The sequence below is a fragment of the Scyliorhinus torazame genome, chromosome 7, assembly GCF_047496885.1.
Source record: "Scyliorhinus torazame isolate Kashiwa2021f chromosome 7, sScyTor2.1, whole genome shotgun sequence".
NCBI lineage: Eukaryota > Metazoa > Chordata > Chondrichthyes > Carcharhiniformes > Scyliorhinidae > Scyliorhinus > Scyliorhinus torazame.
The window spans coordinates 10,347,104-10,364,080 of NC_092713.1; the positions used below are offsets into that span (position 1 = coordinate 10,347,104).

General features: G+C 47.5%; 1 protein-coding gene across 1 annotated transcript in view; it reads left to right on the plus strand.

Moving 5' to 3' along the window:
• The window catches only part of LOC140427240 (uncharacterized), a 435,573-nt gene that overhangs the window by 381,263 nt on the left and 37,333 nt on the right, over positions 1-16,977 (plus strand). The window contains 5 exon segments of the mRNA XM_072512840.1: positions 879-986; positions 5,506-5,613; positions 6,474-6,584; positions 9,856-9,909; positions 11,330-11,392. Of these exon segments, the coding sequence (XP_072368941.1) occupies positions 879-986; positions 5,506-5,613; positions 6,474-6,584; positions 9,856-9,909; positions 11,330-11,392 (444 nt within the window).

Here is a 16,977-nt window from a genome sequence, read left to right on the forward strand (position 1 = left end):
CACTTGCCTGGATGTGTGCAGCTCCGACAACACTCAAGCTGCTCGACACCATTCAGGATAAAGCAGCCTGCTTGATACAGGTTACAATAGGAGAATTTTCCAAGGACCTTTCAGCATCACCTCCCATCCATAAAAACAGGGGCAGAAGACACATGGGGAACACCACCGCCTGCATGCTCCCCTTTATAGGCGGCACGGTAGCACAGTGGTTAGCACTGTTGCTTCACAGTGCCAGGGACCCGGGTTCGATTCCCGGCTTGGGTCACTGTGCGGAGTCTGCACGTTCTCCCCGTGTCTGCGTGGGTTTCCTCCGGGTGCTCCGGTTTCCTCCCACAAGTCCCAAAAGACGTGCCGTTAGGTGAATTGAACATTCTGAATTCTCCCTCTGTGTACGACTAGGGGATTCTCACAGTAACTTCATTGCAGTGTTAATGTAAGCCTACTTGTGACACTAAAAGATTATTATTATATTAGATGAAGGTGGGACACAAGGGGACATAAAACAGGAACGAAAATTAAGAAAGTGAGAAAATCATTCCCAGTTCACATTCCCAGCCCGTTACTGCGGAAGAATTATCCAAACTGAAGCAGGGCTGAGGGAAAAGATTCAGCTTGGAGGCAGGATGCGAGGTAGCCACTGCACCTAGTTCTGAACCGCCAATGTCACTGACTCTGGGACAGGCAAGAGGCGACATCGTAAAATACGTCCGCCTCGTCCCGAGCAGAAATCGTACCCGTATCTCCCTGAGGAATCTTGGGATGGATTGGTGATTCCTGCAGTATTTCAGCACTTCCCACAGCCCAAGAGCAAAGCGATGAAGACACCTGGCCTTGTTTATACACATTCATCAACGCCGTCTTCCTGACTTGTTTTCCAGGGAATCACTGGACCAACCGGTCAAAGAGGAGCAGCAGGATACCCAGGATTAAGAGGAAAGCTCGGGAATGTCGGAAAACCAGGAGCTTCTGGACGTCCTGGGCAGCCTGTAAGTATATTGCGGGTTTCATGTCCCAGTAAATTTTGGAGTTTTGTGCTGGACATGATGAGAAATGTTTAGGTGGCGGAATGAACATTTCCCAGTTCTGGCATCCAACTCAACATCAAGCACTTCCAGGTCATGCGTAGCACGGATTAAACACATGTATGCAACAACAATTAAAACCTGAAGGATTGATACTCTACATTGAGTGTCAGAGAGGGTGACTGTCTGTAGTTAATACTCACCAGGTTATTGAAAGGATATTTAGCATGCCTGAGTAATGCCTGGGGAGCTCAGTTGGCTTGATGGCTAGTCTGTGGTTCAAAATCACGGCAACATTGCAGGGTTCAATCCCCGTTCTGGCTGGAGTACGCTTGGGAATGCTTGGGAATGCCTCCTCAGCGTTCCCGGTGGTAGAATCACGGCTTATGTTGTGATTCTGTGACCCTTGGGTATTCGCGAATGCTGCCTATCCTGTTTTTGTGAAGCTAATGGTGGAGTAGATTAACTCAGAAAGCAATTTCTAGGGATTTGAGTTTAATTGTGCATCATCCGCTCCTCAGACTCTGCTGTCTGATTTAGAACATACAGTACAGAAGGAGGCCATTCGGCCCGTCGAGTCTGCTCCAACCCACTTAAGCCCTCACTTCCACCCTATCCCCGTAACCCAATAACCCCTCCTAACCTTTTTGGTCACTAAGGGCAATTTATCGCGGCCAATCCACCTAACCTGCACGTCTTTGGACTGTGGGAGGAAACCGGAGCACCCGGAGGAAACCCACGCAGACACGGGGAGAACGTGCAGACTCCGCACAGACAGTGACCGAGCGGGGAATTGAACCTGGGACCCTGGCGCTGTGAAGCCACAGTGCTAACCACTGTGCTACCGTGCTGTGCATTGTTAACAGAGCAGTTTTAGCTTTAGCATTATCTTGACAGAAAAACACATTACAAAACTCCGTAACGCATCAAACCACAGCCTGCAGAAGGTTTATTCCCAATCCGTGTGCTACAACCCCTTTGTCTTGTACAACAGCTCATTCATTTTGAAATGTGCCCAGGAGGCGTTTAAGTGGAGCTCCCCAGGTGAAGGTAGAGATTAGGTTTCCGTGGGGTGAGCGAATCAGTGAGAGGCCGCCAAGAGTGGGGAAAGAAACTTTATTTAAAGAGGCTCAAAGTTCGGCGGAAAATCCCACCGACAAAATGCACCATTTTTCTCACCGGAACCAACACTTTGCCATTTTTTGGTAAGATTGCGCCCCCACCAGTTCTCCCGGGAGAAATTGTCACATCACTGCATCCTTTACCCTCTCCAGAAACACAGTCCAAATCTCACTAGTTTCATGACCTCTGCTGGTTTACAAATGTATAACATTCTTTCACAGCCAGGTGGCATTAACATTGTGATTCAACTTTCACTGCCTTTTTTTTGACATGAAGGGCATTCTGGCCCAGATATCGGAGACGCCTCAGCCTTTCTAAAATGACAAGTAAGACTCCGATCCAGAAGTCTCGCCCCCACTTACAACAGATCCCATTTTCATTCGCAGGGGAAAGGGAGCAGAGAATGACTCGTAGACGTGGCAAATGTAAGCTCAGCAGGGTGATTTGAACTGAGTGCTGAGCCTTATCTCACACTATAAATCTTTAGAGAAGTCAGAAATACTCTTGAAAGGTGGATAAGGTTCGTAAAACTGTCAAGTTTCAAATTTATTTGAATCCCCAGCCCATTAAACATTGAAGGAAATAGGCAGCCTGTGTAGGTGAGAGTTTAAAAACATCTCAGCCTGTCAAGTTGTTTAAGTCCCCAACCCTTTAAAACAAAATAGGCTGCCTGTGCCAGAGTGAGTCAAAACAAATATGTTCCAGCAATTATAATAACTGTTTGTTGACATCACCCGAAAGGCCACCATTATATCATTATCACAATAAGTGGGCCGAATGTTTATGGAAACAAATTGGAATCAAGGCGGGCATTTAAAACAACGCATCTTGATATTTACACCACACAAATTACCCATTTTGCCCAATTTAGATTTATTGTCAAGCGTACCGAGGTACAGTGAAAAGTATTGTCCTGATTACAGTCCAGGCAGATCATTCCATACGTGCAAAAACATAAGCCATACAATAAATACACAATCTAAATACAGAGGCACAGACATCGGGGCGGGATTCCCCATTCGGTGGCAGAGTGTCCATGCCGTCGGAAACACCGTCGCGTTTCACAACGGCGTGAACCGGCCGCTGGGAGTACCGATTCTGGCCCCTACTGACGGCCAGCACGGCGCTGGAGCGATCCACGCCACTCCAGCCTCCCATCCCGGTGTGAACTGTGCGCCGCGGGACCTGCGCATGCGCGGTGGCCTCCCTCAACGTGCCGGCCCCGCGCAATACGGCGTGGGAGCTCAGGGGGCGGCGCGGAAGAAAATAGGGCCGGGGAGCGAGAGGCCGGCCTGCCGATCGGTGGGCCCCGATCGTGGGGCCAGGCCCCATCGGAGGCACCCCCCGGGGTCGGAGCTCCCCCCACCCCCCTCCCCCCCCCCCCCCCCCCCCCCCCCCCCCCCCACAGGCCGCCCCCCAACCCTGCGCGCAGAGTTCCCGCCGGCTGTGACCAGGTGTGGGTGGCACCGGCTTTTAAGAGTGGCCGCTCGGGCCCATCTGGGCTGGAGAATCGACGGCCCGGTCACGTACAGACGGGCGCCGTGCCAAACGCGCCGGCGCCAATGGCGCCGATTCTCCGCTGCCGGCGTTGGGGCGGCGTGGCCCGGTTGCGGGGATTCTCCGGCCCGGCCCCGGGCTGGGAGAATCCTGCCCGTGGAGCGCAGTGCTACTCAGTGGAGAAGATGTGTGGAGAGATCAGTTCAGTCCATAAGAGAGTCGTGAAGGAGTCTGGTGACAGCGGGGAAGAAGCTGTTTTTGAATCAGTTTGTGCGACTAGCTTGTGCTGCTGTTTCTGCTGCATGTCAGCCTCTCGCTCCTCTCCATCTCACCTTATCAGCATCTCCTGCTGTCCCTCTCTCCCTCATGTGTTTTTCCAGCTCCCCCTTAAATGTGGTGCAGTGTCCCTGCCTCTGAGACAGAATCTCCCTGAGGCAGACAGGAGTTTGGGGCATCGTATCGGACAATAAAATAACCTCAGCAAAATGGAATCGGACACCTACAGGTGCGGGGGGGGGGGGGGGGTGCGGCACATGGTAGTGGGTATTCTGGCTTCCTTTTGTGTGAAATCCCAAGCTCAGAGACTCTGGAGAGGGAGCCCACAGTTCCCACCTGTACACTGCCTTTCTCAACGAATGTGTACCACAGGGACTGAAGCAGGCTTAGGGATTAGATTAGTAACATCAAAGGCCAGTATTTAGTGACAATTGTATGATGAGACAAGCATCTTTCACTGTTATAATCGAGTAAATTCATAGAATCCCTACAGTGCAGAAGGAGGCCATTCAGCCCATCGAGACTGCACCGACCCTCCGAAAGAACACCTTACTCATGTCCACTCCCCCCCGCCCCACATCCACCCCGCCCTCTCCCCGTAACCTAACCTGCACACCCCTGGACATGAAGAGCCAATTTTATCACGAACAATTCACCTAACCTGCACATCCTTGGACTGTGGGAGGAAACCGGAGCACCCAGAGGAAACCCACGCAGACACGGGGAGAGCGTGCAGACTCCGCACAGACAGTCACCTGAGGCCGGATTTGAACCCGGGCCCCTGGCGCTGTAAGGCAGCAGTGCTCGCCACTGTGCCACTCTGCTGCCCGTGTACAGTAACTGCTGGAGTCTGCGTATGAGCATTTGGTGCAGATATGTTGCTCCTCAGTTTGTGCTGTACAAGAACCTTGCTGATATGCACACTATTAAAATACAGACAGTGGCATGAAGCTGGATACTTCCCCACAAGGTCCCACTAAAGACACCAGATAGGGTTGATGCATTGGGGAATAAAAAGTTTTAATGACATAATAAGTGAAAACTCCTGCCAAGTAAACCCTGGCCCTGGAAATGTGCAGAATCTCATTTCTTCAGAGGTTAACTAGTATTGGAGACTGATAACAACAATTATTATCCTTCTCTATTTTTTTCTATCCGCTTCTTTTGCCTCTGATTCTGAAACCCACCATCCCTGCTGATGTCAACTCCAGGCCATTATTTCTGTGTTGTAATTTACGTTTGATTTTGTGGATGAGTTCTTTATTAATGATACCCTTCTGCGTTGAAGTTGCTCTGCTTGATGACACTGGGGCAGTCCAGGTAGAATCTCCGTTTGTTTAAATAGGAAAATGCAGCAACCAACATGAAATGCAAACTGTCTATCATTTTCCCGTGATGTTTAGATTTTTGCAGTGTTGAGGGGAGAGATTGGCAGGGAAGGCTAAATATCATCTGACATATCCAGATCATTCCCACTATTATCCCGGATATATCCCCTTTTCAGAAATGCCTTCTTCTCTGTTCTTTCGGACAATCAGCGCTTCCCTAGTTCAAATGAATGTTTCATGAGCGGATGTGCTTCCTGCAGGGTGACCAAGGCAACCCTGGATTATTCGGCCTGGCTGGCAAACCTGGTCGACAGGGCGCTCCTGGGGAAGCTGGCGTGGTGGGTGGCAGAGGAAGGCGAGGACCGAAGGTGATTGAATCTCAGCCGTGTTATCATCTTATCAATGTTATCATTGTACTGTCGCCAAAGGTGCAGTCGACACTAAGCTAGGTGGGAAAGCAAGTTGCAATGAGGAAATAAGAAATTTAATAATGGACATGGGTAGTTTAGGAGAGTGGGCCAAAATGTGGCAGATGGAATTTACCGTGATAACTGTGAGGTCATCCATTTTGGTCGGAGGAATAAATAGGCAACTTATTATCAAAGTGTAATAGAGTATAAAAGTAGGGACGTTCTGTTACAAATGTATAGGACTTTGGTGAGACCACGTCTGGAGCACTACGAACAGTTTTGGTCCCCTTACTTGAGGAAGGGCGTAAATGCATTTGAGGCCCTCCAAGACGGTTCACTAGATTGATTCCAGGGATGAGGGACTTGTCTTATGAAAAGGGATTGAGCAGTTTGGGCCTATACTCGCTGGAGTTTAGAAAAATGAGCGGAGATCGATGCTAAAGGGGATTGACGGGTTCGACGTAAAGGGGGTGCGTCTCCTTGTTGGACATTCTAGAATGAAAGAGATGTTCGATTTAAAATTATTATTATCATTATTAAAACAGAAATGAGGAGGAATTACTTTACTCAAGAGTTTAGTGAATCAGTGGCATTCTCTACCCCAGAGTGCAGTGGACGCCGGAACACTAAAGACATTTAAGGAGGAGGTGGATCGGTTTATAATTGGCAGCGGGATGAAGGATTATGGGGAGCGTTCTGGAAGGTGGAGTTGAGGCTGGGATGAGATCAGCTGTGGTCATACTGAATGACGGAGTGGGCTCGATATTTCCAGTAATTTCTCTGTACCCTGTTATTTAATACTATTCATATCTTGACAGGGGGAGAAGGGTTTACCAGGTCAACCTGGACATCAAGGGAAACAAAGAGGTCACACTGGAGTACAGGGTGACCAAGGAGCCATTGGGGAATCTGGTCCGAATGGACTAAGGGTAGGTATTACCTAAAAGTTTATAATGTTCACTAAGCGGAATTGTGGCCAGCAACTCCAGCCCTGCCCCCAATAGTTAGCAAGACTGAACCATGCAGCGTAATAGATTCCATGTCCAATTCATAGCCTGTGTTGTCTCTACTATAGCTCCAGAAGAGATCCTACTTACTTCCACATCTTTGATCCACCCCAAACACTCAGAGTTCCTGTTCCATATCAGTAACCACAAGAAAGACTTATATTTATATAGCGCCTCCCACAGCCATGGACATCCTGAAGAGTTTTCCAGTCAATGCAATAGCTACATAGAGAAGCAAAGCACCAATTTACAATAAAACAAGATTGATTATGGATTTCTGGTGGGGCTAAATGATTAAATAATTTTTTTACCCCAAAATATGCTTTATTCATAAAATCAGTAAATATATTGAATCACCTTTCAAGTTTGACAATGCGTCAAGTTCAATACAGATGAGCTTCTTTCCGTCCAGCACAGGAGGTGCCGCACTGCACGAGGCCATCACTGGAGTTGTACCTATGCTGTTGCCTACAGCCCTGGCAGTGTGGCCAGGTTAACATGGGCTTTCACCTCTTGATGGACCCCCGCCCCTCGCTGACACCTTCATTCACCTTGAAGAATTTGTAAACAGTTTCTGCCTCCGGGTGAGCCCCCCCCCCCCCCCCCCCCCCCCCTCCGGGTGAGCCCTCCTCCAGTCCCCAGAAGGCGAACTTGAACTTCTCCAAGTGCAGGAAACATCGGCCTCTCTCCCCACCTGACCTGCCAGATCTTCCCACACACCGAATATCGCCACCTCCTGACTCGGGGCCACCCCCACACCCAGAATCTCGGACATGACGCCCCAACCTCCTCTCCTGCCCCCTGGCATTAATCGGGAACACCTCGCTTGTCCCCATGTTCAATTTATACCCTGAAAAACGGCCAAATTCCCTCAGGATCTCCATGATCCTATCGAAGCTCCCTACCGGGTACGAAATGTATAACAGAAAATCGTCTCCATACAACGAGACTCTGTCCTCGACCCCACTCCTCGCAAACCCTCTCCAACCCCTCGACGCCGCTGCCAACTGCTCTATCGCCAGAACAAAAAGCAGCGGGGAGAGCGGGCACCCCTGCCTCGTCTCCCGATTCAGCCTGAAGCACCCATGCTCATCTGTTATGGGCCAGGGTTTAGAGAACCTCAAAGTGTATCATGGAGTTCACCTGACCCACAACTTTTACTAGATTGTGGTATGGGGAGCACACGGCCCACTCTACAGGTGTGGTACAGCAGAAATGGAAAAGTATTTTTTAAAGCAAAACAACGTTTATTCTATGAATTCAAGTTAACCTTTTTAAAACATACAGTGAACATCTTAGCAACCGTCAATTCAAATACAACCCCCAAAGAATACAACACTAAGTAATCCTTAATAACTTCCCAAACAACATCCAGAAGACGCAAGAAACACCTTTTAACAGAAGCACATTAGGTTTACATTCACTACTGAGAACATTTATCATTCTGAATTCACCAAATGATCATGAGATAGTCTTTTGATGGCAGAGAGAACAGCAGTACACCTGCTCTGTCTGGCTTCAGCTCCAACACTGAAACGAAACTAAAGCACACCCTGCAGCAAACAGCCTAAAATGAAAGTAAAAAGCTGACAGACAGCCCAGCTCCACCCACTCTCTGACATCACTGATAAACACCCATTTCTTAAAGGTACATTTCTTAAACACCCATTTCTTAAAGGTACTCTCACATGACACATCTTATTTGTCCCAGTAACAGCCATCAGTGCCCTGGACAGCAGCCAAACCCAATCCACAAACCCTGGGCGGGATTCTCCGACCCCCCCGCCGGGTCGGAGAATCGCCGGGGGCTGGCGTAAATCCTGCCCTCGCAGGTTGCAGAATTCTCCGGCACCGGAGATTCGGCGGGGGCGGGAATCGCGCCGCGCCGGTTGGCGCCCCCCCCCCCGCGGTTCTCCAACCCGGATGGGCCGAAGTCCCGCTGCTAGGATGCCTGTCCCGCCGGCGTGGATTAAACTACCTCTCTTACCGGCGGGACAAGGCGGCGCGGGCGGGCTCCGGGATCCTGGGGTGGGCGCGGGACAATCTGGCCCCGGGGGTGGCCTGGCCCGCGAACGGGGCCCACCGATCCACGGGCGGGCCTGTGCCGTGGGGGCACTCTTTTCCTTCCGCCTTCGCCACGGTCTCCACCATGGCGGAGGCGGAAGAGACTCCCTCCACAGCGCATGCGCGGGGATGCCGTGAGCGGCCACTAACGCTCCCACACATGCGCCGCCCGGCAATGTCATTTCCGCGCCAGCTGGCGGGGCACCAAAGGCCTTTCCCGCCAGCTGGCGGGGCGGAAATCAGTCCGGCGCAGGCCTAGCCCCTCAAGGTTAGGGCTGGGCCCCCCAAGATGCGGAGGATTCCGCACCTTTGGGGCGGCGCGATGCCCGACTGATTTGCGCTGTTTTTGGCGCCGGTCGGCGGACACCGCGCCGATACCGGAGAATTTCGTCCCCTGACCTAACCAGATCCAACCCAGCACCTCCAATAGCCCACTCCACCCAATCAAAAGCCTTCGCCGCATCCTTTGTGTGGCAGGAGATCCTTAGACAGTGGCCTTTCCACACTTCAAGCTTTTTCTCCCTCATCCCTGATATGTTTGTAATCGATAAGCCAAATCTGTTCAAAGAAAATTGACAAGAAAAACACCAGTGTTTTTTTTAATGCCCTAATGGTTTTTCCCTCTGATTCGCTGATAGCAGAGTCCTGGAGATTAGTCTCCAGGTTCTGGAGGCTGCAGGGCAATCCTGGAGGATTGTGAGCACATATGGAATCATCCGGAAGTACAGGGCAGAGCAGACCATTCAGCCCATCAAGTCTGGGTCACCTCTTTCAAAGAGCAATCAAGCTCGTCCCAACTCTTCCAGCTTACCCTTGCAATTTCATCTGCTTTAAATGTTCATCCAGTTCCCGTTTGAAGGCTGCTATTGATTCCCTGTTCCTCACTCTACCAGACAGCACGTTCCAAATTCTAACCGCTCGCTGCACAAGAGAGATTTTCCTCATGTCGCCCCTGGTTCCTTTGCCAATCATCATTAAATGTGTGTCCTCTGGGAGTCCACCCTTCAGCAGCATGTCAAGGCTTTGTTCAAAGCAAACTTGGTCAAACTGTGTACCTTTGTTGAAATCGTCACTGAGGAAATCTAAAATTTCTGAATTGAATTAACGGCTGCGTTGGATTTTCTTTCAGGGGGAGGCTGGTGATCAAGGATTGATGGGGCTCCCAGGCTTCGAAGGCCCAAAAGTATGTAGATCAAAGCAAATAGGTGACTTAGTTTTCGAGGTCATTGGGGTGAATTATCGGCCGGAGGGAATCTCCCAGTGTATCCTGCCCGTGGGTTTCCCGGCGACGTGGTGTGGCTACAATGGGAATCCAGGATCGCGCGACTGGAGAGGTGGAGGCTTCACCCTGTCGTGCCAGCATTCAGAAACGTTCTTGTCTCAAATGTTCACATCCACTGTCGAAAAACTGCAGCTGGTCTGACCACCGGGGTTGTTTTTCTGACCACAGTCGAGTGCATTTGGACAGCAGCTCCTCACGTCCTCATGCTCTCATTGTCCAAGATATACTGGAGGAGATGCTGAACGAGTGGAGCTGACTCTCACACCTCATGTAACGGCAAACAATAATGCAGAGATTACGTTACTGAGCGAGAGTCCAGAGGTCTGCATTAAAGGTCAGCAGCTCCCACCATGGCGCTGGAGAATTTAAATTCAGTTAATTCAATAAAATTCAATTTGTGTAATGCTAACCGTTTAGTTACTGGGTTATTGCGAACACCCTGTTTAGGGAAGGAAATCTGCCGTCCGATCTGGTCTGGCCCACATGTGACTCCAGATCCACGGCAATATGATCGACTCTTACCTGCCTCTGAAACGGCCCAGCAGGCCACTCAGTTCATTTCAGGAAAGTACCTCATGCCCAACATCTCAAGGGCAGTTAGAGATGGGCAGCAAATGCTGGTCTTGTCATTGATGCTAACATGCTGTGAATGAATATAATCAAATTGGAAATCAAGGGAACAGCAGTTCACGGCTGCTCCTGATTGCAATTGTCAGGTATGAGTCTGACCCACTGCTTTTTCTACCATGTAGCCAATAGACCCCTGGGTGGTCCTTGAACCATGACCACCTGATTCAGAGGTGTTGGTACAGGTGACCGAACACAAGCTCAACTTCGCAATGCCACCTGGAGTTGATAACTCTGGTTCGATGTATCCCTGAGATTCTGTCATGTGAAGTCCCACCAATGACCGCCCTGCTCCCTCCCGCACGCTCCCTTGTCATTGGCCATCCCACAGGTGGTAGCTGCTCCCAGCGAAAGGCCCAACAATATTTGGAGAGATTTTCTAATACTGTCCGGGTTGTGGTGACCAGAAGGATAGACCGACCTCGCCATGGGAAAAGCAGAGTGTGATTCTGGATTGGAAGAATCCTTCAATCCAGCAAACAACACCTCTTCCGTCATCAACACAAAACACGTTTGCACGGTTAAGATAAAGAAATCGAAAATTGGGAAATTGGAAATCCAAGATAGTGTAAATGATTTTAGCAATGTTTGTTTTCAGAGTATCTTATAATGCAGCTGCTGATCGTATATTCAGCATTGAAAAGAGAAGGAAGTCTGTATCCAATAACAGATGATTTTTAAAATATTTTGGCAGGGTCCAATTGGAGATATTGGTTATAAAGGAATTCAGGGGCCGAAAGGTCCTATTGGATCATTTGTAAGTAACTATTTTATCTTATTTGTTAAAGTTTGAAAATGATTTTGTTAGAATAGGTCAATGGTAAAGTAATCACGGTAAAGTAATCACAGTAAAGTAATCACAGTAAAGTAATCACAGTAAAGTAATCACAGTAAAGTAATCACGGTAAAGTAATCACAGTAAAGTAATCACAGTAAAGTAATCACAGTAAAGTAATCACAGTAAAGTAATCACAGTAAAGTAATCACAGTAAAGTAATCACAGTAAAGTAATCACAGTAAAGTAATCACAGTAAAGTAATCACAGTAAAGTAATCACAGTAAAGTAATCACGGTAAAGTAATCACGGTAAAGTAATCACAGTAAAGTAATCACAGTAAAGTAATCACAGTAAAGTAATCACAGTAAAGTAATCACAGTAAAGTAATCACGGTAAAGTAATCACAGTAAAGTAATCACAGTAAAGTAATCACAGTAAAGTAATCACGGTAAAGTAATCACAGTAAAGTAATCACAGTAAAGTAATCACAGTAAAGTAATCACAGTAAAGTAATCACAGTAAAGTAATCACAGTAAAGTAATCACGGTAAAGTAATCACGGTAAAGTAATCACAGTAAAGTAATCACAGTAAAGTAATCACAGTAAAGTAATCACAGTAAAGTAATCACGGTAAAGTAATCACAGTAAAGTAATCATGGTAAAGTAATCACGGTAAATGAATCACGGTAAAGCAATCACGGTAAAGTAATCACAGTAAAGTAATCACGGTAAAGTAATCACAGTAAAGTAATCACAGTAAAGTAATCACAGTAAAGTAATCACGGTAAAGCAATCACGGTAAAGTAATCACAGTAAAGTAATCACAGTAAAGTAATCACAGTAAAGTAATCACGGTAAAGTAATCACAGTAAAGTAATCACAGTAAAGTAATCACGGTAAAGTAATCACGGTAAAGCAATCACGGTAAAGCAATCACGGTAAAGTAATCACGGTAAAGTAATCACGGTAAATGAATCACGGTAAAGCAATCACGGTAAAGCAATCACGGTAAAGTAATCACAGTAAAGTAATCACAGTAAAGTAATCACGGTAAAGTAATCACGGTAAAGTAATCACAGTAAAGTAATCACAGTAAAGTAATCACGGTAAAGCAATCACAGTAAAGTAATCACAGTAAAGTAATCACAGTAAAGTAATCACGGTAAAGCTATCACGGTAAAGCAATCACGGTAAAGCAATCACGGTAAAGCAATCACGGTAAAGTAATCACAGTAAAGTAATCACGGTAAAGCAATCACAGTAAAGTAATCCCGGTAAAGTAATCATGGTAAAGTAATCACGGTAAATGAATCACGGTAAAGCAATCACGGTAAAGCAATCACGGTAAAGTAATCACGGTAAAGTAATCACGGTAAAGCATTCACGGTAAAGTAATCACAGTAAAGTAATCACGGTAAAGTAATCACGGTAAAGCAATCACAGTAAAGTAATCACGGTAAAGCAATCACAGTAAAGCAATCACAGTAAAGTAATCACGGTAAAGCATTCACGGTAAAGTAATCACAGTAAAGTAATCACGGTAAAGTAATCACAGTAAAGTAATCACAGTAAAGTAATCACGGTAAATGAATCACGGTAAAGCAATCACGGTAAAGCAATCACGGTAAAGTACTCACGGTAAAGTAATCACGGTAAAGCATTCACGGTAAAGTAATCACAGTAAAGTAATCACGGTAAAGTAATCACGGTAAAGCAATCACAGTAAAGTAATCACGGTAAAGCAATCACAGTAAAGCAATCACAGTAAAGTAATCACGGTAAAGCATTCACGGTAAAGTAATCACAGTAAAGTAATCACGGTAAAGTAATCACGGTAAAGCAATCACAGTAAAGTAATCACGGTAAAGTAATCACAGTAAAGTAATCACAGTAAAGTAATCACGGTAAATGAATCACGGTAAAGCAATCACGGTAAAGCAATCACGGTAAAGTAATCACGGTAAAGTAATCACAGTAAAGTAATCACGGTAAAGTAATCACAGTAAAGTAATCACGGTAAAGTAATCACGGTAAAGTAATCACAGTAAAGTAATCACGGTAAAGTAATCACGGTAAAGTAATCACGGTAAAGTAATCACGGTAAAGTAATCACAGTAAAGTAATCACGGTAAAGTAATCACAGTAAAGTAATCACGGTAAAGTAATCACGGTAAAGTAATCACAGTAAAGTAATCACGGTAAAGTAATCACAGTAAAGTAATCACAGTAAAGTAATCACGGTAAAGTAATCACGGTAAAGTAATCACGGTAAAGTAATCACGGTAAAGTAATCACAGTAAAGTAATCACGGTAAAGTAATCACAGTAAAGTAATCACGGTAAAGTAATCACGGTAAAGTAATCACAGTAAAGTAATCACGGTAAAGTAATCACAGTAAAGTAATCACAGTAAAGTAATCACGGTAAATGAATCACGGTAAAGCAATCACGGTAAAGCAATCACGGTAAAGTAATCACGGTAAAGTAATCACAGTAAAGTAATCACGGTAAAGTAATCACAGTAAAGTAATCACGGTAAAGTAATCACGGTAAAGTAATCACAGTAAAGTAATCACGGTAAAGCATTCACAGTAAAGTAATCACAGTAAAGTAATCACAGTAAAGTAATCACGGTAAAGTAATCACAGTAAAGTAATCACGGTAAAGTAATCACGGTAAAGTAATCACAGTAAAGTAATCACGGTAAAGCATTCACGGTAAAGTAATCACGGTAAAGTAATCACAGTAAAGTAATCACGGTAAAGCAATCACAGTAAAGTAATCCCGGTAAAGTAATCATGGTAAAGTAATCACGGTAAAGCAATCACGGTAAAGCAATCACGGTAAAGTAATCACGGTAAAGTAATCACGGTAAAGTAATCACGGTAAAGTAATCACGGTAAAGTAATCACAGTAAAGTAATCACAGTAAAGTAATCATGGTAAAGTAATCACGGTAAAGTAATCATGGTAAAGTAATCACAGTAAAGTAATCATGGTATTAGCGCGCCATCAGTGCCAGGCATGTGGTTGCTAACCCGCCCCTGCCAGTGTCAACGTGGCAAACAGAGACAATCAGAATCCCCTTTCTTGAGGCTTCCGTCCATCACACAGCAGCTCAAAACTGCCAGGCTAACCATCTTACCCACAGGCCAAAGCTGCCAGGCTAACCATCTTACCCACAGACCAAAGCTGCCAGGCTAACCATCTTACCCACAGACCAAAGCTGCCAGGCTAACCATCTTACCCACAGACCAAAGCTGCCATGCTAACCATCTTACCCACAGACCAAAGCTGCCGGGCTAACCACCTTACCCACAGACCAAAGCTGCCAGGCTAACCATCTTACCCACAGACCAAAGCTGCCATGCTAACCATCTTACCCACAGACCAAAGCTGCCAGGCTAACCATCTTACCCACAGACCAAAGCTGCCATGCTAACCATCTTACCCACAGACCAAAGCTGCCATGCTAACCATCTTACCCACAGACCAAAGCTGCCAGGCTAACCATCTTACCCACAGACCAAAGCTGCCAGGCTAACCATCTTACCCACAGACCAAAACTGCCAGGCTAACCATCATCTTACCCACAGACCAAAGCTGCCAGGCTAACCATCATCTTACCCACAGACCAAAGCTGCCAGGCTAACCACCTTACCCACAGACCAAAACTGCCAGGCTAACCATCATCTTACCCACAGACCAAAGCTGCCAGGCTAACCATCTTACCCACAGACCAAAGCTGCCAGGCTAACCATCTTACCCACAGACCAAAGCTGCCAGGCTAACCACCTTACCCACAGACCAAAACTGCCAGGCTAACCATCATCTTACCCACAGACCAAAGCTGCCAGGCTAACCATCTTACCCACAGACCAAAGCTGCCAGGCTAACCATCTTACCCACAGACCAAAGCTGCCATGCTAACCATCTTACCCACAGACCAAAGCTGCCAGGCTAACCACCTTACCCACAGACCAAAACTGCCAGGCTAACCATCTTACCCACAGACCAAAGCTGCCAGGCTAACCATCTTACCCACAGACCAAAGCTGCCAGGCTAACCATCTTACCCACAGACCAAAGCTGCCAGGCTAACCACCTTACCCACAGACCAACGCTGCCAGGCTAACCACCTTACCCACAGACCAAAGCTGCCAGGCTAACCACCTTACCCACAGACCAAAGCTGCCAGGCTAACCACCTTACCCACAGACCAACGCTGCCAGGCTAACCACCTTACCCACAGACCAAAGCTGCCAGGCTAACCATCATCTTACCCACAGACCAAAGCTGCCAGGCTAACCACCTTACCCACAGACCAAAGCTGCCAGGCTAACCACCTTACCCACAGACCAACGCTGCCAGGCTAACCACCACCTTACCCACAGACCAAAGCTGCCAGGCTAACCATCTTACCCACAGACCAACGCTGCCAGGCTAACCATCTTACCCACAGACCAAAGCTGCCAGGCTAACCATCTTACCCACAGACCAAAACTGCCAGGCTAACCATCTTACCCACAGGCCAAAGCTGCCAGGCTAACCATCTTACCCACAGACCAAAGCTGCCAGGCTAACCACCTTACCCACAGACCAAAGCTGCCAGGCTAACCACCTTACCCACAGACCAAAGCTGCCAGGCTAACCATCATCTTACCCACAGACCAAAGCTGCCAGGCTAACCATCTTACCCACAGGCCAAAGCTGCCAGGCTAACCACCTTACCCACAGACCAAAGCTGCCAGGCTAACCATCATCTTACCCACAGACCAAAGCTGCCAGGCTAACCATCTTACCCACAGACCAAAGCTGCCAGGCTAACCATCATCTTACCCACAGACCAAAGCTGCCAGGCTAACCATCTTACCCACAGACCAAAGCTGCCAGGCTAACCATCTTACCCACAGACCAAAGCTGCCAGGCTAACCACCTTACCCACAGACCAAAGCTGCCAGGCTAACCATCATCTTACCCACAGACCAAAGCTGCCAGGCTAACCATCTTACCCACAGACCAAAGCTGCCAGGCTAACCATCTTACCCACAGGCCAACGCTGCCAGGCTAACCATCTTACCCACAGACCAAAGCTGCCAGGCTAACCACCTTACCCACAGACCAAAGCTGCCAGGCTAACCATCTTACCCACAGACCAAAGCTGCCAGGCTAACCATCTTACCCACAGACCAAAGCTGCCATGCTAACCATCTTACCCACAGACCAAAGCTGCCAGGCTAACCACCTTACCCACAGACCAAAGCTGCCAGGCTAACCACCTTACCCACAGGCCAAAGCTGCCAGGCTAACCATCATCTTACCCACAGACCAAAGCTGCCAGGCTAACCATCTTACCCACAGACCAAAGCTGCCAGGCTAACCATCATCTTACCCACAGACCAAAGCTGCCAGGCTAACCATCTTACCCACAGACCAAAGCTGCCAGGCTAACCACCTTACCCACAGACCAAAGCTGCCAGGCTAACCATCATCTTACCCACAGACCAAAGCTGCCAGGCTAACCACCTTACCCACAGACCAAAGCTGCCATGCTAACCATCTTACCC